At 38.7% G+C, this 22,597-nt stretch overlaps 1 protein-coding gene across 4 annotated transcripts in view; it reads right to left on the bottom strand.

Moving 5' to 3' along the window:
* LIMA1 (LIM domain and actin binding 1) overlaps window positions 1-22,597 on the bottom strand; it is a 90,426-nt gene that overhangs the window by 14,059 nt on the left and 53,770 nt on the right. For all 4 annotated transcript variants that reach the window (XM_068969801.1, XM_068969803.1, XM_068969802.1 and 1 more), the window contains exons 4-7: window positions 20,824-21,288; window positions 7,638-7,722; window positions 6,742-6,890; window positions 3,821-3,928 (exon numbers count right to left, since the gene is read on the bottom strand). In XM_068969801.1, coding sequence (XP_068825902.1) covers window positions 3,821-3,928; window positions 6,742-6,890; window positions 7,638-7,722; window positions 20,824-21,288 — 807 coding nt within the window. The remainder of the gene's footprint in view (window positions 1-3,820; window positions 3,929-6,741; window positions 6,891-7,637; window positions 7,723-20,823; window positions 21,289-22,597) is intronic.

Genomic DNA, 22,597 nt, shown 5'->3' with positions numbered 1-22,597 from the left:
TTTCATTCAGATGCCAGGGATTTTATGGGTGATGCTGAGTGTTTATATCAGGATGTCTAATGTACTGAATAAATTTACAATGGAGATTGAGTTGTTAGCTGACTGCACGTGAATTTCAGCATGGTCAGTTTTTTCCCCTTTATTCTCTTTTCATTACAGGAGTTCTGACATGGTGTAAAACAAACGAGCATAATAATAGTTAACACTGATGAAATGTTTACGATGTTCCAGGTATTGGAATGACTACTTTAAAGGTGTTATTTCATTTAATGATATGAAATAAATTTTCTGAAAGTAGTGCATGGCCACAAAAAGCTCTTCAATTCTTGCTTAATTAGTAGGGGCATCCATCCCAAGAAGTCCTTTTCTCACCTCCAATTTGGACACCTTGAACCTGCAGGGTAAGCTTAATGACAATCATGACATCACTGCACATATCCAACTAGATGACTTCACTACAGGAACAGCCAGGAGACAGCATGTGAGGTTTTGCTCAAACATTTCATTAAAGAAAAGTACAAATTCATTCACAAAAGGAGAAAGGGAAAACCAATACCTTGACAAAATTCTCTATTTCAGGCAACTTGACCCTGGCATTAATGTTCTTTTATAACAAACCGAAGTTCAAAGAGCTCTTAGGTACTGGTTAACGAAAGCTAGGCAGCCAGCCAAAAGGATAGCTGAGGCTCTGAAAAATTTTACAAATTTTTAGGCATCCAAAGGTTCATGAACCTACGATATATGCTTGAAGGCTATGTACTATCTTTATTTCTTCTATTCCCCACCTACTCCCCAACTTGTGATTCAGTTGCACTGATGCCCTTTTAGACTGTAATTAAAATGCTCTGATCCTCCAGTTCAGCTCAGAGTTCAGTTGCAAATCAAGAAGACAATTAAGAAAGAAACATGAAATTAGAAATAGGGACAACTCAAGTACGATTATCCAGATGATTATTTTTCAAGTTATGCTCCAAGAACAGATGGGAGGATTTCCATGCAGGATTTCATTTCTTAAATGTCTTTTTTTAGACTATATAAGAAAACTTTTTGTAAGACATAATCTCACACTTAAAAAATGGGAAAACCAGGCAGACTGATGTGAGAACTCACTAGAAACATTACATGAGACATGGAAGTAGTGCCTCAGCCCACTGTTGTAAGGATGTTTTGTAATTTGATTATTTTATGATTACAAAAAGTATTTTGTCTGATTATTTCAAGATATATTTGAGATACGGTTTTATAAAATAAAGTGATTCAATTTTATAAAATAAAAACTCCTAAATTTTTTCCTGTTCTATTCTTTGAGTCCATAAAGAAGGTAGAGCGCCAAAGAATTGATTGCTTTTGAACTGTGGTGCTGACTCTTGAGAGTCCCTTGGACAGCAAGGAGATCAAACCAGTCAATCTTAAAGGAAATCAACCCTGAATATGCATTGGAAGAACTGATGCTGAAGTTGAAGTTCCAATACTTTGGCCACCTGATGCAAAGAGCCGACTCACTGGAAAAGACCCTGATGCTAGGAAAGATCGAAGGCATAAGCAGAAGAGGGTAACAGAGGATGAGATGGCTGATTGGCATCATCAATGTAATGGACATGAACTTGGGCAAATTCTGGGAGATGGTGACAGGGAAGCCTGGTGTGCAGCAGTCCATGGGGTTGTAGTCCGATATGACTTGGAGACTGAACAACAATTCCTTAAGTGAAATTTTGTGGCCATTAATCTGAGACCATTTTTCTGTATTCTTACTTTGGTCCAAGTATGTAGTATATCTCATGAGTTCCTGTTGGTATGCTGTCAATGTGTGTGTGTTAGTTGCTCAGTCATGTCTGACTCTTTGTGACCCCATGGATTACAGCCAGCCGGCTCCTCTATCCAATGCTGTCAAAACATCTATTTTAAAGACTTATAGTCAAATAAGTTTGAGAACTATTGCTCTTAACCCATTTTAATCATCTCTTCACCTGTTGTAGAATGGCCTCAAGGGTGTCAAAACGTGTAACAGAAACAATGATTATATGCCTATTAATCAATGTAATAGATTTGAAAGCTCTTTTTCCTCATCTAACTTAACACTTGATTATCATATTGAATGAAAGACCAAAGACACTGGGTAGTGGATTGTCAGAGAAAATGACAGTTTCACCTTACATTTATCTTGTTGCTTATTCCAGCTAAGCCAGGCATCTAACAATAAATGGATAAAACCTGATTTGCTTAAAATCTCCCCATGGCTTTCCTCTGCTGCAGGACTACACCCATACCTTTAAGGGCTTTTCAAGACCAGCACTGACCGTCTCCCTGCATCTGTCCCTCGCCATTGCCTATATGTACTTTATGCTCTTGGTTGGGTTCTCTGGTTTCCAAACCTCTGTTGTGTCTGCCTGGAATACACTTGTTTTTTATAGTGAACTTTACCCTTATTCACTTGGCCTATTTCCACACATCCTTCAAGATCTAGCTCAGATATCACCTTCTTGAGAAAGTCAGGGTAAGTGTCCTTAGTCCAAGATTCCATGGCCGCACATAGCCTTTTCATAACACTTGTTTTGCTGTTTTATGATCACCAACTTGTTACGCATCTCCCTCCTACTCTGGTAGCTTCCTTGCAGGTAAACCATTCCACATGGAATGGTTTGTTCACATTTAGTTGTTGAGCTCTAACAACTTTAATGGCAGAAACTGAAGAGGAACTAAAGAGCCTCTTGATGAAGGTGAAAGAGGAGAGTGAAAAAGCTGGCTTAAAACTCAAAATTCAAAAAATAAAGATCATGGCATCCAGTCCTATCACTTCATGGCAAACAGATGGGGAAAAAGTGGAAACAGTGTCAGATTTCATTTTCTTGGGCTCCAAAATCACTGCAGACAGTGACTGCAGCCATGAAATTAAAAGATGCTTGCTCCTTGGAAGGAAAGCTATGACAAACCTAGACAGCATATTAAAAAGCAGACATCCCTTTGGTGACAAAGGTCCATATAGCCAAGGCTATGGTTTTTCCAGTTGTCATGTACGGATGTGAGAATTGGACCATAAAGAAGGCTGAGTACAGAAGAATTGATGCTTTTGAACTGTGGTGCTGGAGAAGACTATTGAGAGTCCCTTGGACAGCAAGATCAAACCAGTCAATCCTAAAGGAAATCAATCCTGAATATTCATTGGAAGGACTGATGCTGAAGCTGAAGCTCCAAATACTTTGGTTACCTGATGTGAAGAACTGACTCATTGGAAAAGATCCTGATCCTGGGAAAGACTGAGGGCAAGAGGAGAAGGGGGTGACAGAGGATGAGATGGTTGGATGGCATCACCGACTCAGTGGACATGAGTTTGAGCAAACTCCAGGAGATGGTGAAGGCAGGGAAGACTGGCATGCTACAGTTCATGGGGTCACAAAGAGTCAGACACGACTTAGTGACTGAAGAACAAGTTGTTAAGTTCAGCATTGCCTGTGCTTAGCATAGTGCCTAGCTTTCAAAATACTCTGAACTGAAAGAATGACATTTTCTTACATAAAATGTGTTAAATTAATAATATACAAATAACTTTGAAGATGATATCTCTATTCACAACAGGTTTTTTAAAAAATCACTTAAGCATTTGCTGAGCAAAAGAATTTTCCACTGAAGGTTCATTATTTGGTCAGCTATAAGTTGCACAGTTCCCCAACCAAAATTATGTGACCTGCAAAAAAGACAATCTGTCCTGGCAGCTGTTAGCAAATTCCCAGACACTCTACAGCCTAGAGTTGTTTCTAATTTTAAGCAACTAATTTAGAACACATGCTTCCCTGGCAAATGGACATCAGGCTTTCCAACCCACCTTTTCTCCGTCTGGATAGGAGATGCAGACCTCAGGACCTGGGGGCACATTCTCCTTTTGCTCCAATTTATGAGTTTTGATTTCACCACCACTGGCTCTCAACTCATTCTACAAAATAAAAATAGTCTGTGAATTTTTTTTAAAAAGTCTCACAATTCTCTTCATAGCCATCTATTAAATAAACTTGGAATGCTAAAAAAAATTCTTTTCCAAGGCTTGAAGTCAAATCAACCCCCTAACTCTCAGAAGCAAAACCCATTGACTTGTGAAATGACAAAAGCAGCTTTGTGGACACACACACCTCAGAGTTAAATATTTATACAACTAGTCCAAAACCTGATGCTCATTAGAACATAGACACATCAACACAGACACACACACCAACCCTCCCCACTCCCACCCTGCTGCCCAGCATACGATATTCCCGTGATTCGCTCTTCTAGCAGCACAGCTTGTGGGAATGCAAAGCTGGTGAGTTTTATCAGAAAAGACCATTCTGGAGCAGGGGAAAGGAGGTGCCAAGTGCCAATAATTAAGAAAAGATACTGACCATATATATAAATGCCCGGCCTGGAAAGAAAGACAGGGATGATGCATATATATAAGAATTGAAATTATACTTAATGATACCGTAAAATAGCCTTTTGTTGTGAGACTTTCAAAAACATATTTTGGTGGGGTTTTTTTTTGCATAAAATTCATACAGTCTACTAAAGACATACCTTATTCTAGTTCTCATAATACAGCTTCAACATAAAAAAGCAGACATGAGTCAGAAGGAGTGAGCATAATCATATTTGTTTTCCTTGCAAAGAACACTTGGGGCAAAATATTAAAATCAACTTTACTACTAGATCCAAAATCAATACAGAGGTAGATGAATATGGATATTTCCTACCTTTAGCCTACTGGTAATCTAATACCTTTCTTGTTCTTTGTGATTCTTCACGTATAGGGAGAAAACAATCCATTTATGGCCACAGGGCCAATGAATGGAGTGTCCGTGGGAGTGACTGTCTCAGGTGTGGAATTCCAGATTAAGGCCCACAGCTCTGGCAGCCAACACTGTAGAACCAACCGTACAACAACCGGGAACTTATTTCTGATCTCGCCTCAAAGCCCAGCCCCCCAGCATCAAGAGTGTGTGCCTTGCTACAACCATGCTCCTCCCTGTAGCGGCCTGAGAAATTCTTTTGGGATGAGATAAAATATGCTTTTTACAAGAATTCCTTAAGGCTTTTCAACTCTTAAAATTTACAGAGCAGGAGAACCGCAATGTAGAAACTCTCATTAGGAGTTGAAAAAACAGTTACCAAACAGGTTTTTCCACTTAGAGAGTCACCTGGTCGGAATGTTTATAGCAGGAGGTCACTGAGAAGCAGCAAAATCCTGCAACAAGAGGGAATTAAGCTCCACACTTCATGTTTGCTGTATTTCCTGACCTGCCTTTGAATAGAAGTCTACATTTGCTTATTTTTTCACACTCCCAATGAATAACAAGCCTGTGATGGTCTACTTCACTACTTATTTACACACATTATCTCTTCTTAAAACTATAGTGAAAAATCAAGATGAGATTATTCACTGCCCAGAGACTTGGTCTACCAATAAATACTACTGGAAAAGGCATATACTTCATCCTGTGGGGGAAAGAAGGGTCAATTCCGAGAATACACAATGTAATTTCTAACAGACACTGGTTCAGTCTGCTTGGGAACAAATAAAAGCTAATACTATTCTTCAAATTTTATTGTAAAATAATAAGAGATTAATAATTTGTCATTTGAAATCTAAAAAGGAAGAGATGTTTAAAAGATACAAATGTATGTGTACATGTGTATATATGCGTGTGTACTTATGAATAAATGGCATTTAAAAGGTAACTTCACATAAGCGGTTCTGTTGTGTCCTCCTGCCAGTTAAACCTAGGAAAGTGTAACATGGAAAGATCCTCCATTGTATTAGAACACCACGTTTTTGTGCTTACAGAGTACCTCACCCTCCTATCATTTCTCCCTCTTTTTCTTATCCACTATTCTATTTCTTTAGAAAAGTATTACATCCTAGGAATTAAATATTAAGTAGATCATATCTTGTAATGATTTCATTTACGTGAAAGGTCCAGAACAAGAAAATCCATAAAAACAGACAGTGGATTAGGGGTTGCTAGGGGATAAGGAAAGTGTAGAATTGGGAGTCACTGAACAGGGATGGGTTTCTTTTGGTGGTGATGGAGAAGTTTTAGAGTTAGACAGTGGTGATGATTGCACAACCTTGGGAATATATTAAAAGTCACTGAATTGCATATTTTAAAATGGTGATTTTTATGTCAGGTGAATTATATATGAATAAAAATTGCAGAAAGCTGTCCCATCCCACGTTAATATTGAATATATTCAATATTTCTCTCCAGTGTTCTCCCTTTCTTCTCTCAAAGACAAAAATAAGTGTTTATATTAAAACTAATGAAATACTACTTTTTTTTTTTTTGGCCACTATGCAGCTTGTAGGATCTTAGTTCCTGGACCAGGGATTGAACCTGGGTCCTTGGCAGTGAAAGCACTGAGTCTAACCACTGAACTGCTAGGGAATTCCCCAAACACTACTTCTTTAACAACAAGATTAAGAAGAGACAGGAAAATTCTCAATGGTATTACTGATGGTAACATCACCAAAGAAAAGGTGGGTGGGATAAGGCCTAGGAAAACAGAGTCAGAATTAGAACATGGTAAGGATTACAAATGAAGCTAGGAAAAAACAAAAAACAAATGAAGCTAGGGTACAATTTATGTGAAGAGAGAATGGCTGGACCCCAGGAAGGAGCCAGGGCTCACAGGTTAGGGTGTGGGAGACATTTCTAGTTCCCATGGTCATGACCATTTGCTAGATGAGTGAATGAATGAATCACGCCGAACACATACTGTATAGCTCGCAGAACTGCTTTGCTTGGACACAGCTGCCTGGTACTTGGCCATTCGATCCTTTATGGAGGTTTCTGACAGGCGTGGGAATTCTAGATTTCGCCTACTCTCTTTTTTCTCCGAGTTGAGTGCTGAAGATGACAGCTGACCTGCAAGCATGCAAACAATATGCTTTAATAGAAGATAAAGGTGATTTGAATGATTTCAAGATTCTAAATTTTAGGCTATTGTAGAATCAACCTACTCTATTAAGAATACAAAGAAGGAAATCAGGATTATAACTGTTATTTACAAGGCAACACTCACTCACTTGGTGCCAACATTAAGAGGAGACTGCTTACCATTATTGAGCGTTACATATTTTTAAATTTTGGCTTTATTTAACATATGAAAAAATTAGATCACAATGTCATTTTACTTTGTATTTCTTTGATTCCTAGGAGGTTGATGGTTTTCCTATATTAATTGATTTTATTTTTTCTTTTGTGAAGTGCCTGTATATGCCCCCTTCAGAACATAATAATTCCTCTCTCAAGGTGTTATGTTAGCATCAGCAATATAGGATAATCAGCAATCTTGACAGGGGATAATGTCCATCCATGGAAGCCCTCAAGTCCTAGACAACCACGGAGCCAAAACTGTTGGTAATGATGCTTCCCTTACAATCCTGCAAAAGGACCCTCTGGTTAACACAGGTTACCACTGACAAAGATGAATCAAAAACACAGAGATGCTATTTGGAGAGAGCAATCAGATTTGGGAATGACTTGCATATAACAGCCTTCCTTTTAATTCATATCACTCTTCTTTTAAAAGCATCAGCTTTGAGGTCAAAGGGTATTGCTACTAATGAGTACTTCCTAGAAAACTTTCCACACGTGGAACTCTCTGCTTACCTGGGCTTATTTCCAAGTCATCCAGAGAATAGCTATTTTCAGACATCTTCCTTCCACCTGCACTTCGGTTTTGGCCCCGAGGAATCTTTTTGAAAAACAAAAACCACCAATAAGTTTTGCAGCAAGGATGGGAATTTTTTTTTTTTTTCTTTTTTGAGGATGGGAAATCTTGATGCAATGCTCAAAATGGAGGCCTGCAAATCTCCTTTAGAAGTAAAATACAGAAGAGATTGGATTTTATATTAGTTTTTATATACCACAGAATGTGTTTTTAGTGTTATAAATATCAAGCACCACATATTCACAGGTGCCCAGGGGAAAATAAGTAACTCTATATAGGTAATGCATTCTGCAAAAGATTCCTGCCTAACCACCTTAACCAGAAAGCCTCAGAATTTAACAGTCATTGGAATGGAATCCTCATGTCTCAGATGAAAATGACATATCTCTCCAAACTGTCAAGTCCTGATGGCAGTATCTGTGGATGGCTTTCTCTATCCCAGTTTATCCCTGTTCTTGCTGACTGGTTCATCTCTTCATCCTCTTTTTCCTGGACTACTGTGTGACCTTTCTAACTGGTTCCTCTGCCTTCCAATGAAGTATCTATGATGCTACCATTATCCCAAGTAAAACAAAATAATTATCCCCAAACATAAATCTATGTTATTCTCTTATTCAAAATTCTTTAAGGATTCCTAATTACTCTGTGAATTAAATCTAAAGTGCTTAGTTTGTCAGAGATCAGTTCTAGATCTGATCCCTTCTTACCCTCTGGGTATTCTCTTCCTCACCCTTTACTCTCCAGGAAAAGCAAATTGCTGGGAGGTCCCTGATATGGTAAATGAGTTCCCTCCACCAGGATTATGCTTATCCTTCCATTGTCCAGCAATGCCTGTTCCTTCAAGACTCGGTGTAAGCTAAGCCAGTGGTCCCCAACCTTTTTGGGACCAGGGACTGATTTCATGGAAGACAATTTTTCCATGGACTAGGGGTTGGGGGAGATGGTTTCAGGATGATTCAAGCGCATTACATTTATTGTGTACCTTATTTCTAATCTACTGTTGCCACTGATCTGATAAGTCCACAGCCCAGAGGTTGGTAACCCCTGAGCTGAGCAAATTCCCTCTGATCTGATACCTCTCCTCCATAAATCTAAGTAGCCCTTCCTCTGTTCTCAAGAACACGGTCACACTCCCATCACAATGCTTATCAAATTGTTGCGCATTCCTATACTGGACTGGAAGCTTATTGAGGGCACAGACAAGATTTTATTTTTTAAATAGAAAAGTGAAAGGTACAGATCTTTTTAAAAATAAAGTATTCCTATGAGTCCCATAAATTACTACATTTATATATCTCATACTTAGGGTAGGTCTATAAAGAAAATTCCAAATTATACTTTTAAGGCTGGAAAAGTAACTCAAGAGAAAGCCTGACTGTCAAAGGATGTTCCTAAACATAATACACAGAGAGTACATTATGTTTATTCAGCTTGCAATGAGAGCCTTCAAGCAGATTCCTATCACTGAAATCTCAATTTATTTCCAGATAATTTGATGTGGGAAAGATGTCTGAAATCCAATATGACAGGAGATAAGAGTAAAACATTTAGGATCCTTCTGAATTCAACGTTAGTAAATAATTAAACCTTTAAGTTCAATGGGCTAATCAAACAACAATACAGGTTAAGACAGTGGACTATCCCTTTTTTAAGTCCCCCTGCTCCCCCTTGGTGGAGAAGGCAATGGCACCCCACTCAGTACTCTTGCCTGGAGAATCCCATGGATGGAGGAGCCTGGTGGGCTGCAGTCCATGGGGTTGTTAAGAGTCGGGCACGACTGAGTGACTTTGCTTTCACTTTTCACTTTCATGCATTGGAGAAGGAAATGGCAACCCACTCCAGTGTTCTTGCCTGGAGAATCCCAGGGATGAGGGAGCCTGGTGGGCTGCCGTCTATGGGGTTGCACAGAGTCAGACACAACTGAAGCGACTTAGCAGCAGCTGCAGCTCCCCGTGGAGATAGGAAATATGCCATGTCAGAAATCAGAGTCAAGGATTTGGTTTGCTTATGTCCTACCAAGACCATCTCTTCTTGGGACTTCCATAGGGGTCCAGTGGTTAAGAATCCGCCTACCAATGCAGGGGACATGGGTTCGATTCCTGGTCTGAGAAGATCCCACATACCATGTAACAACTAAGCCTCGCAAACCACAACGACTGAGCTCATATGCCTAGAACCTGTGCTCTGCAACAAGAGAAGCCAGCATGTGGCAAGGAAGAGTAGCGTCCGCTCGCTGGAACTAAGAAAGCCATGGGCAGCAACAAAGACCCAGTGCAGCCAAAAATAAAATTAATTCATTATTTTAGAAAAAGAATATTGTTTCTTGCAAATTTAACATACATTTAATGTACTTCATCTCCAGTCAGCTTTGCCATGTACATTATTTGTTGAATCTATTTTTTTAAAAAAAGCAATAGCAACTCTAACCTTGCCACATCGTACTCAGGTCAGCAGCACCATCAGTCACGTCCACATGACTCCTATGATGCAAACATTCTTGTTCTGGGAGCAGCCCACCATTTGGAAATGAAGGTCATCAGCCAAAGTGAAAAGATAAGTTTGGCAGAATACCCTTCATCCACATCTTTTTGTTTTTAAAACATTTTTCATTTGCAGAGAGTTACGGTAAAGGAAATTCCAAAGATTTATTCCACAGGCTGCTGCACTGTAAGATGATCATTATAAAAACTAAAATTTTCAGAGCTCAAGTAGGGAGAGAGCTTGGAAATATACTTTTTAATAAAAAACAACAAAAAGGAACAGGTTTTGCACTCTTAACACTAGAGCAATATTTCAAATATTTACATTCTGTCAAAGGTAAACTTCAAGCCAGTTCCAAGAGTATGTGTTACATGTTGCAGCCTGCTAGGAGTTCAGTCTTCTGTCTGTTCTTGTAGCCATGTGGGACGTTCTGACACTAGTGTTATTGAGAGCAAGACCATTTAGAACCAGCATACATGCTGGGCTAGGTTCTTTGGTTTTAGATGCATAAAATCTCCCATCTTTGCTACCTTTTTACTTAAATCTTTGGGTTAAATAAAGTAAGAGCCTTTCTCCCCCCTCACTCTCGAAAGTGAGTGAGGATGGTTTATCCTCATGAGGATATCAATACTCTGAATTATTTTCTTTCAACTACTAAAAAAGTGAATATGCAAAGTCATTTGCTATTAGAGAAAGTAGAAAAACATCCCTGGAAATCAAAGTTATATTGACAGCCGTTCTGAGGAGGAATACAACTTGGAGATAAGATGGCTTTTTAAAATTAAAAAAAAAATTTTTTTTGCCCAAGCAGCATGTGGGATCTTAGTTCTCTGACCAGGGATCGAAACTGCACCCCCTGCATTGGAAGCATGGAATCTTAACCCCTGGACCACCAGGGAAGTCCGATGAGATGGCTTTTAATGAGCTCCTGGGTGAAGCACTAAGCATTTCTTTCAATATCTTTCCACCTCCAAACCACTCAAAGATAAAGAATGACAAAATCTCTATATCTGAAATGAACACAGTATTACAAATCAACTACACTTAAAAATAAAAATCCAAACCCCAAGATCTCAAATGCATTTACTATTAATTTATGATCTTCACTTTACAAGTGGTCATCTGAGGTTCAGGAAGAAGGAGGAGTTTCCTCCAATATTTCTCAAGGAAAGTAAAGGAACACACAGAGGAATTCTGATAGTGAAATACTCTTCTGTAACACATTTTTATCACATTTCACTCTTTTATTCACAGGCCTGCTGCTGCCTGAAGGAGCCTTAACTATCATACTCGGTTAAGAGAAGAGAAGAAAGGTAAAACACTTTAAGACTTTCTGGAATTTCCTCAGTCTTGGCCTTACCCCACCCTACAAGTCCTCCGTCCTGTCAGGTGACTGCAGTAACTCTCATTAGTGTGACCACCCCTTAAATATTTTCTTTGAATCTATAAACCAAACGCATCCACATTTACCAATAAGAAAATAAGAGTCTGGGGCGTTTAGCCAGCAGTCTGTAGAATTTGTTTTCTCTGGAGTTTTCTTTAGAAATAAAGTAAGTTAGGTCCCAAATGTCAAATAAAATGGGAACTATGCATGGAGATTACAGGGTGTAGATTAAAACCTGGCCTTAAATTCTCAAAATACTGAGAGATAAACATTTCCTTCTTCAAGAGCTCTAGTAGAAAAAAAATAGCTCATTTAAGTAAAAGCTACACATAGAAGAAGCACTTGTCTCCAGAGGGATTTCTATACATATATATATATTTATATATATTTTTATATATATATATATAAGGGTTTTTTTTGGCCATGCCATGAAGCTTGTGGGTTCTAGTTTCCAACTAGAGTGAACATGGGCCATAGCAGTGAAAGCCTCAAATGCTAGCCCCTAGACCACCAGGGAACTCCCATATTTTGTATTTCTAAGTGTTCTACAAAAATTATGTGTTTCTCTTATAATTAAAAATAAAGAAAAGGAAGGAGAGATAATACTTCATATTTATTAAATTAACATAAATAGATAAGAATGATAAAACCAAATGCTGATGAGGAACTGGTGAGGAATCGACTATGTCCTTAGATTGTGTTAGCACTGTTAAATAATATAATCTTTGATAATAAGCTAAAAATATGCAAGAAGAATGTTCAATGAATTATATCTTTTGACCTTGGTAACACCATTCAGTAATATGGCTTCCCTACCAACTAAAAATAAAATGTTTCTGCCAAGATGTTTAGAGCTTTTTAATCAGGCTGGAAAAGAATCTAATTACTGGGGAATGATTAAAATGTATAATGAAATAACCTATTGCTGTAAAAGGATAACTACACAAACTAGGAAGGTACAAAGGAAGGTGTGTATAAAAAGGACCAAACCAAAGGTAAAGAACACAAAACAGAGCACACGGTACCTAAACCGATGTGAAATCTAGTTATGCAACGATAAAGATATCACTGTGCACAACTGTGTGCACAGTTGGCAAAGGTTACTCTTTCTTCCAAGATCTTTGACTTTTTCTGGTTTACCCTGTCTATGATTGCTCATATGACTGACTTATATAAGAAAAACAAACCCACAGCCTTCTAAGTCAAGAGTTTTAGTACAGATCTCTTATATTCCAATGTACTTCTCTTCATTGCCCTGACGTCTTTTATTCAGTAAAAAGACTATAAAAGGTAAAAAGGGACTTCCCTTGGTGGTCCAGTGGTTAAGAATTTACCTGCCAATGCAGGGGACACAAGTTCCAGTCCTGGTCCAGGAAGATTCCACATGCAGTGGAGCAAGAAAGCCCACGTGCCACAACTACTGAGCTGGTGTGCCTAGAGCCATGCTCCGCAACAAGACGAGCCCCTGCAATGAGGAGCGCGCACAGCACAAAGAGTAGACCCTGCTCGCTGCAACTAGACAAAGTCCCCGTGCAGCAAAGGAGACCCAGGGCAGCCAGAAAGAATAAATAAATACAGAAAAAAATTTTAATGGAAAAAGAAGACAGATATGAGTTGAAGTCTTTGAGAAGACAGCCATTAATATGTTTTAATTTTTTCCTGGTTTCGTTGGATTTCAAAAATATGTAAGGCCAGATGTTTTTATCCCATAAATAGCTACTATAACATCCATGAAGACAGTGTTTATGGCAGAAGTGGTGGTACTACACTATTTCAGTTCTTGTTCTGACATTAAGTAGCTACATGATATTGGGTCATTAAAAAAAAAATCAGTTAATTTCTCTCATGTAAGCTGTTTCCATCTGTAAAACAGGGATTTTAATACCCTAACTGCCTGAGAACAATGAGCTGAATTAAATAACCTTTTATAGTCACTTATATCAATAGTTCTAGGATTTATGTCAACGATCTTGACAGGGATTGCTCACTCATTGTAACTCATCAATGAATTAGAAGGCTAGAGGAAATGATTAATCAGTTCATCTGGATACACACCTGTGTTGCTTTATCCAAAAGTGAGTCCAGTCGTATAAAGAAAAGGTGATTTTGGGGGGCAAATGGTGTCTTTCTGGCCCCTCCAAACTCTACTGTAGCCAATATTGCTTAGAGAATGTTCCAGTCCTCTGATACTACTTTTCAACAAGTTTTATTTTAATGGAACTGAATAGAAACCAGTATGTAGTTAACTGGCATGAAAGTAAGCAGAAAAGAGATGACTGGTCTCTAACTGACACATCAAGGACAGCCACTTAGGATAACAAACAGGTCAGGATTCCCTGGCTGGCACCTCTACACCTGAATCTGTCACTATCTTATCACAAAAGACCAAAGATTTATTCAGAGGTACTAATTAAGGATAAATAAAATTTAATCTGTGCTTAGTAGGAGGTCTTTACAAGAAATATACTTCTAAAAAACAGAAAGAAATATACTGCTATGCATGCTAAGCTGCTTCAGTCCTGTCTGGCTCTGTGCAACCCTATGGACTGCAGCCTGCCAGATTCCTCTGTCCCTGGGATTCTCCAGGCAAGGATACTGGAGAGGGTTGGCAGACCCACCTCCAAAGATCTTCCAGACCCAGTGATCAAACCTGCATCTCTTACATCTCCTGAAGTGGCAGGCAGGTTCTTTACCATTAGTGCCACTTGGGAAAGCCCGATAGAGAGGTCAATCAAAATAACACTAAGAACTTAAATTGAATGGATGAAGGGATAAAAACGATATGGTATATACACACAATGGAATACTACTCAGCCACAAAAAGAACAAAATCTTGCCATTTGCAGAAACATGGATGGACTTGAAGGGTATTATGCTAAGTGAAAAACATGGGATGGAGAATAAATATTACATGATATTACTTATATGTAGAGTCTAAAAAATACAACAAACTAGTGAATATAACAAAAAAAAAGAAGCAGACACAGATATAGAGAGCAAACTAGTAGTTACTAGTGAGGAGAGGAAGGGGGAAGGAGTAATATAGGACTAGGGGAGTAAAAGGTACAAACTATTAGATACAAAATAATATACACGGATATATTGTACCACACAGGGAATATAGCCAATATTTTATAATAACTAAAGATGGAGTGTTGGCTTCCCAGGTGGCAGTGGTGGTAAAGAAGCCACTTGCCAGTGTAGGAGATATAAGAGACACAGGTTTGATCGCTGGGTCAGGAAGATGGAGAAGGGCATGGCAACCCACTCCAGTATTCTTGCCTGGAGAATCCCATGGACAGAGGAGCCTGGCAGGCTACAGTCCATTGGGTCGCAAAGAGTCAGACATGACTGAAGCAACTTAGCATGCATAAATGGAGTATAACTTTTAAAACTTGTGAATCACTATATTGTACACCTGTAGCTTATGTTGTATTTGTATTCTTTCAATTAAAAAAATGTTATATTAAAGAAACAATATAGAGGGGAGAAAAATAACATTGAGAGCAAAATCACATCTCAAAACTACATAGCTATAAACTGTAGATGAATACAACAAATCAGCAAAAAAAAAAATCAGTTTTAATAGGATATATGAGAAAGACAGTATTATAGAAAAACAAAGATAATCCTTGTATTTATTTAACAAAACCAGTTACCTACATTTGAAACACTAGCAATGTATTGCCGATAAGCAAAAGATATATTCCCCTACTCTAGGGTGACTATATTAGACCCCACAGTGATATTGAGTTAGCTATTAAAATCCCTTTCCTCCCTAAACCCATTTTAAGATTATGACTTACTGATATTCAATTAATACCAATTATGAACATCCTCAGAATTGTATTCCTCTAGGAATTCCTCTAGGAATACAATTCCAAATAATTTACTTAAGCCACTAAACCAAGCAGAAGAAAAACTTTATTAAGATAACAACAAGTAGATAAGGGAACACATGCAATTATTAGTCCAGAGAGGAGAAAATAAAACATTATGGATACTTTTTACAACAATGCAGGGATTCCCTATGGACAACTACCCATTCTTTGAGAAAGCAAATATAAATTGTTTCTCTGATGTAGTTTACAGATCAGTTGGCTCTGGATAAATAGCTGATGAACAGATCAGACTTGAGTTTGGACATCTTCTTTTCTAAAGGGTTCACTCCACTACATCAACACATAAACACTGCTATGCACTAGTGTTACGTAAAACTAAACAAAACACAAGTGTCACTTCCAGAAACTTAGAAGAAGAGAAACCACAAAAATGTTGGACTGTTTGAAGAAAGATGGTTTTACTCTTACATTAAAAAGTACAACTTTTGTTGGCATTTTGATGCCAGCCATACACAAAATGCCATACACATGGCATTTTGATGCCGTGCCCTTCTGATCCTGGTGATTAGAAGGGCAGAAATTATAAGGGAAGTTGAAGAGTTTAGGAGTCTAAGGAGAGAAACAGCAGAGAAGTGACAAGGTTGATGGGACATGGGAAACTTCTGTTTTAATTGAGATATTTCTATTGTAGTTGTTTGTCTTTGTAGTATAAAACAATACAATTAATTAACTGAAAGCATTAAAGTATACCATGAATAACAGGGAAAAAGGATAAAGAGAACAATTTTTGCCCTAATGATTTTAATTTTACTTATCATCACTTTCTCTCTCTCTTTTTTGGGGGGGTGGGGGGCTGTGGAGCATGTGGGCTCTCCAGCCAGGGATCGAACCCTGGCCCCCTGCAGTGGAAGCATGGAAGCTTAACCACTGGACCACCAGGGATTTCCCCACCATTATTTTCTCATTACTACCTCCTATCCTTGGTTAGCCCCCAAAGAGGGAATGCATGAGTGTGTTTGTGTGTCCTAGAAAACAGAGATTTTTGGTGAGGAGGCATTCTATTTTCTTTTCTTTTCTTTACCTAACTCCTCTCCTAGAAGAGGGAAACACTGCAAGGAAGAAGCAGTAGTCAGAATTTGTGTAGAAGAATCAAGAGATGTCCATATTCAAGCTTTATTTTCTTGCATCACAATGAATTGGTTTAACCTTGACCCAAGCAAAAGATAGGATTTTAATTAGGTTATGAAGGTAGAAATATACCTTCCAATTATTTGGTCTTTATTCTCCTATCCAAGGATTTGTGTGAAACAAATACGTTAGGAACCAAATAGAAATAAGTGAGACTTAAGGAGCCTGTCACATGCTCCTTACACTGTCTGGTCATATGAATAACTGCATCATGACCTTTGAAGATTATGAATTCAAATGTCAACATGATAATAACTGCTTGATCAGCTTTTTCATAAAAGGCTACCTAAAACCCAGATCCACATACACGTGCAGTTAGGGATGTGAAGCCACACTCAGTGTGTGCCGCTAGGGAGGGCTTCTCTTTCCTCATACTGATAGGTTACGCTAATCCATCCACTGCTCATTTGCAGTAGGAATTAGAACTATCATGTTCAACTAAACCACCTGACTTAAATAACCTATCTATTCACTAAAAGTAGAGGAAAAGTGATCAGTTGTCATTATTTATAAGTTGAGATCTAAGCTTCTTTTCTCCTTTTTATTAAATAAACCCTAAGAGTCAAGCATTGGGTTGACCACTGGGAGATAAAGGAAACATTACTTTGAAAGAATTATATAGACTGGGAAGTACACAAATTCACACAGACTATTAAAGAAGCATGATAAAAGTGGCCAAAGAGAAGTAAGAAATTCTACAGGATGGTCAGGAGGGTGAAGGTAATTTCATATGGGAAAAAACTGAGGTAAGTTCTCCTAGTATTAATAGACCTGATGAGTAAGATTTCAAAAGGTAGAAGTCAGGGGAAAGACATAACTAGTTTAAAATGAGGACTAATCCAGAGCTTGAGTATTAGATTAGCTGCATGTGTGTGTGTTAGTCGCTCAGTCGTGTCTGACTCTTTACAATCCCGTGGACTCTATGCCTGCCAGGCTCCTCTGTCCATGGAATTCTCCAGGCAAGCATACCGAAGTGGATTGCCATTCCCTTCTCCAGCAGATCTTCCTGATCCAGGGATCGAACCTGGGTCTCCTGCATTGTAGGCAGGTTCTTTACCATCTGAGCTTAGCTGGGAGATTGGAAAGGTGGGTTTAGATCAGACTGCGGAAGACCCAAATATTAAATATGGATTTATTTTGAGACATCAAGAGTTTCTGATCAAGGGAATAGCATAATTTACAACTATGCTTAGAAAAATAAATAGCAACAGTGTGGAGGATGAAAGGAAAGAAAAAAATGAGAGGCCACTAGGCAAGGTTGTAGCAATACCACAAGTCAAGATATAATAAGGCTAAACCATAGAACTAGATGTGGGACCTCTTGGCGAGAATGGCCCATATTGAGAGATGTGCAGACTCATTTAGATGGCTTAGTAAGTGACTGACTGAGAAGAGGCAGGCAAAAAGAACTGATCCCAAACTTTATAGAACAGGAAATGCGGTGAATGGTGATACACTAAGAGAGGAAGATAATGGATTCTTCTTTAGTTTTCTTGAAACTGAGTGCTTTAGTTTTATTCACAAAGAGGTGTGCAATCTGGCAGGCAACCACAAAATTGGAGCTAAATTTTGGAATCCATCTTTTGGAGTCCTGGAAAGAGAGAAGACTACACAAGGGACAGAGAAATAAAAAAGGACTGCAGAGGAGAGATCAGGCAGAAAAGCGGGCAAGAACCATCTCAGATAAAAGGGAGCAAGAGAGACTAAGAGAGACTAAGGAACTCAGGCAATTACCTTGGCCTCCTGTAAATAACTCTGATAAAAAAGATTTAGGAGATAAAGAGATTTGGATCATGTATTTCCATTATCTATGTGCTCCCTGACCCAGCTCAACTAGTTAGCTGAGATTCAGTCCAGTTCTCTAAATTCAGTTATGGAGAAAAAGATTCACATGATTTGTACCTAATATATTCACTTGTCTCAGAGAAGTACTAATTTTTTAGCTCTGAGGTAATCATTCTTACTTCCTCACTCTCGCTCCTGAAAAGATTGCTTAGTGTGTCTACCATATTTCTCAGAGCTTTCTTCCAAAGATCCAATTATGTGACTTCCTGATTAAAGCCTTATCCATACTAAAGCTGAAGTTATGTTAGCAATAACCATAACCTAGTTTCAAACTGATTAATCATTCCATAATCTAAAGTAGACAAAACTTCTTTTTTTACCAGTTTTATTGAAATATTAGACAAATATTTTTAAGTAAACTAGGATGTTGCTAACATGGGTAATGATGCTTATTTAGAAGCAGGTATAAAACCAAGCACAGGGACGTCCCTGGTGGTCCAGTGGTTAAGACACTGCACTTTCACTGTAGAGGGCACAGGTTCAATCCCAGTCAGAGAACTAAGATCCCATAACCCACTTGAGTGTGGCCAAAAAATAGAAAACAAAAACAATGGCAGTTGTGTTTTATACTCCCTATGCAGTTCATTAAAGGACAAATGACTATTTAATCAGGAAGTTTAAAAAGCTCCCCCTCAAAAGGCCTGGTCAGTCTTAGAACCCCTCCATCTTCTTAGACCCAATAGCAATCAGCCTGAATACCAGCCTGATCTAGTAGGATCTTCCTTTATATGAGAATTTTTTTTTCTCCACTCTGACCAGCCACAAAAAGATAGGCTTGTTCTAACCCATCTTCACCAGACATTTATGAGAAAAGTCTCTTACCAGATCTTTACACATAATCAGCATCTTGTTTGCTGCAGTCCCAGTCATTTCCAACCTTAGGCCAGTTTTGACATGTACTAGCCTTCTGCACTGAATCTACATTGTGCTGCCATGACATCAGCCGTCCTGCCCCTAACAGGGTCTGAGAGGAGAGGCCTTACAATGGTGCTTTGACACACAACAAAGCCCCTTCCTCTCTATTTAGGATTTCTGACATTTTTTCCTTCCATTTAAAATTCTTTTTCCCATTTAAGTTAAAAAAAAATTTTTTTTTAAATTAAGACCATAAAGGAGAAAAGGGGAGTCGGCAGGCCTAGAGGACTCAAAATTGAGAGGGAAGAGAGTTTAAGAAAAATCATAAAACTGCTTTGTGGTTACATCTCTTGCCAACTGGTTTATGTTAAAATAGAGTTAAAACTCATGCAGAGAAAAGGGTTCTAGTTTTGCAAACCTTTAAAAATTCTTTCTACATCCTCAACTGATGATCGCCGAACACTAAAGAACTTTCCTAAGGAGAAAAGAGACAGGCACTGCAAGATACAAGAAGGGATGGCTAAATCGCATCAAACATAACTGAGGAATTCTAGGATGAGTTACCCCATTTTTGCCTCAGAAGAAACACGTCCTACCATTACTTCACAAATGTAGACATTTGGACCAAATATTTAGGTGGAAAAAAAAAAATCCATGTTCCCATCTAGATGTGATCTAGAGTAAATGATGGCTTTGCTCCCCATCAGATATGTTTATTTCATTATAATGACTGTTGTAACAAACGAACCCCATGTACAAAGCCAGATATGCAGGAAAGTATGAGAAAACTGGAAAAACTGACCAGCTCTGCGGCCCCTGGATTGTGTTATAAGTCACCAGCATATGTAACTCATTTTCTAGTTAAGTAATTCCCTCTGGGGACCTGGTCTGCACTCCACACTAAGGATCAAATTTCATTAGCAGTTGTAGGAAAATGCAACTCTGTGCATTTGCAAGTCAAAACTCCTGAAGGCTACAGCTAGTCTGGCTATTTTCATTGATTTTTCCAGGGACAGGATTTTAGCTGATAGAAAACATTTGTTGGAAGGCACAGATGAGGAAGTTAAGAAGAGAAAGGATTCAGCTAGTAAGAAGACAACTAAGCCTCAGTCTTAATGTTAAACTCTGGCCTTAGCACTCAGCCTGCAGCTGTGTCCAGGCAGAGAGAGATTCAGCAGTAATTCCACCCCCCAAAGCTACTAATGACAAAAGGCACAGGAAGACAAATCAAAAGGCCAAGCGTAGGAAAACACATAACCCAGACGGCATCAAACTCTCTTCCTTTCTAGGTATCGACCTGAATCCCAGTGTGCACTTAATTTCATGTGAAACTGGGTCACAGACCCACAAATCTTAGCATTTCTGTAAATAATTCATCTGAGACTTTTTATTAACTACTCGTCTAACTTGAATCAAAAGACATACTGACCACATACTCGCCACCACTCAAACAGTCTAGACTAGAAAAAAAGCTTTGTTTAGTTACCTGAATTGGCCTTTTTTCAAGTTTTAAACCCACCCGATCCTTACCTTGGTTTGAGTTGGTTCACCTTTTTCAAACATCATCTTCAGCCTGTTCAGCGGAACATTGTATTTCTCTATTTTGTTTGCAGTTTCTGCGTTTTCACTCATTTCGGGTTTTGCTACTTCATGTCTGGATTCTCCCAGACAATTTTCCATCTTTTTACTTTCTGTTGAGCGGTCTTTAAGATGCTCACTGTCTTTGATGCGGGGGTGCGGGTACTTATTAGGAGCTTCAGGAGGCGATCTGATCTTAGGTCTGGGTTGGACTAGCTCCTCTCGGTCAGCCTGGACGTCAGAGGCAAAGCTGCCCACCACTTCAGCGGGAGGAGGGTCGCCTCTGTGCCTGACCTCTGCGCTGCTGTTTCGCACTGAGTCTGGGAGAGAGTCGGCTCCTAGCACTGGGTTCTCCCACTTCTTCCTTAACGCAGTCAGGTTCCCCCTTCTAAAATGCTGAGGGAGATTTTCAGTGTTCTAGAAGAACAAAAAGTGAATGCCAGTTATAACTTGCCTGCTGAAACCTTCAAACATGTTGTTCTTTGTAAAATGAAAGTTAAAACTCCAAGCTGCTCCTGCTCCACTGGCGTCTCCGACAGCTGTGAACAGTTACAGCCCTGCCACATGGAGAAAGCATCCACCCCGGGAGAGGGGAAGAGAGAAAAAGTCAGGAGCTAAAGCAGGAAGTGATAAAACAGGATAGCCTTATAAGGACAAAATGAGAAGAAAGGAGAGCCCAGATCTAATGATAGTTAGATTGGAGACAAGGGATTTTTTACCCAGAGATTAATGCGGAAAACAGAAAGAAAAAGCAAATTACCAGTTACTTTAAATCCTGTAAACATGTACTAATAAAATTTCATTATTACATGCCACAAAATTACGTGGTGAATCCTGCTGGGTTTTTTTCTTTTAAATGAGACAAAGATGCAGTATAGCTTACACTACACAATACCAATAATTGTGGATAGTAGCATCAAGAATTGAAACTATTTGTGGAAATTTAAAGCAACCATCAGACTTTTGCATGTATTTGCATAAGTGATATATCATCATATGTAACATAATTTACATGAAAAAATTTTATTTTTACATAATAACTGAATCCTTTCCCCCCCCCCCCACTGTTCTTCTCTCCATGTTGGTCATGTATAAATTCTATTAGAATATTCACTATTTTCCAGACCTTTTGGTTGCAAAATAGCCAGGCTTCATATGAAACTACTCCCTCTCTTGACGGAAAGACACACATCTAAGACAATTCTTTTTCACCTGGGTCAAACTGCAATTAATTGATACATATAAGACATTGAAAACAATCTGGAAATTGTCCATGTTGCTCTGTAATAATTAGAGGAGATATGCTTGGTGAAGTAAAAGTCAATGTCCCAGACTTCGAAAGCACTCCTAAATAAAGTAAGCAGCAGCACCTTTCCAACAAAGCACAAACTCCAATACCTTCTTGCCCTCCATTCCTGCAGTCTGTGACTCATCGGCCTTTCAACTAAGAAAGGACAAACCACCTAGGACTGAAAGACTCTAGGGAATTAAACAGGATTAGCAGCTATATTGGGAATTAAGTCTCTCACCTTATTACTCTTCTGAATACACTATGAGAGCCACTTCAAGTAACACCAAGATTTGAAAAAAGAAACTTAGGGAAGAACAACTTTGCTTGATTTTTGTGTTTAAATCTTAGCTGGCAAGATGCTTCATTGGGGGAAGTGTGTATGGGTCAGAAATAGAAGCAGGATGACAAGTTTTCTCGTTGGAAAAGAGAGAATTA

Source organism: Capricornis sumatraensis, chromosome 4 (assembly GCF_032405125.1).
Source record: "Capricornis sumatraensis isolate serow.1 chromosome 4, serow.2, whole genome shotgun sequence".
In the NCBI taxonomy this organism is placed as follows: Eukaryota; Metazoa; Chordata; class Mammalia; order Artiodactyla; family Bovidae; genus Capricornis; species Capricornis sumatraensis.
The sequence above is the reverse complement of the archived record's forward strand: the minus strand, read 5'-3'. Positions and strand labels throughout refer to the sequence as shown.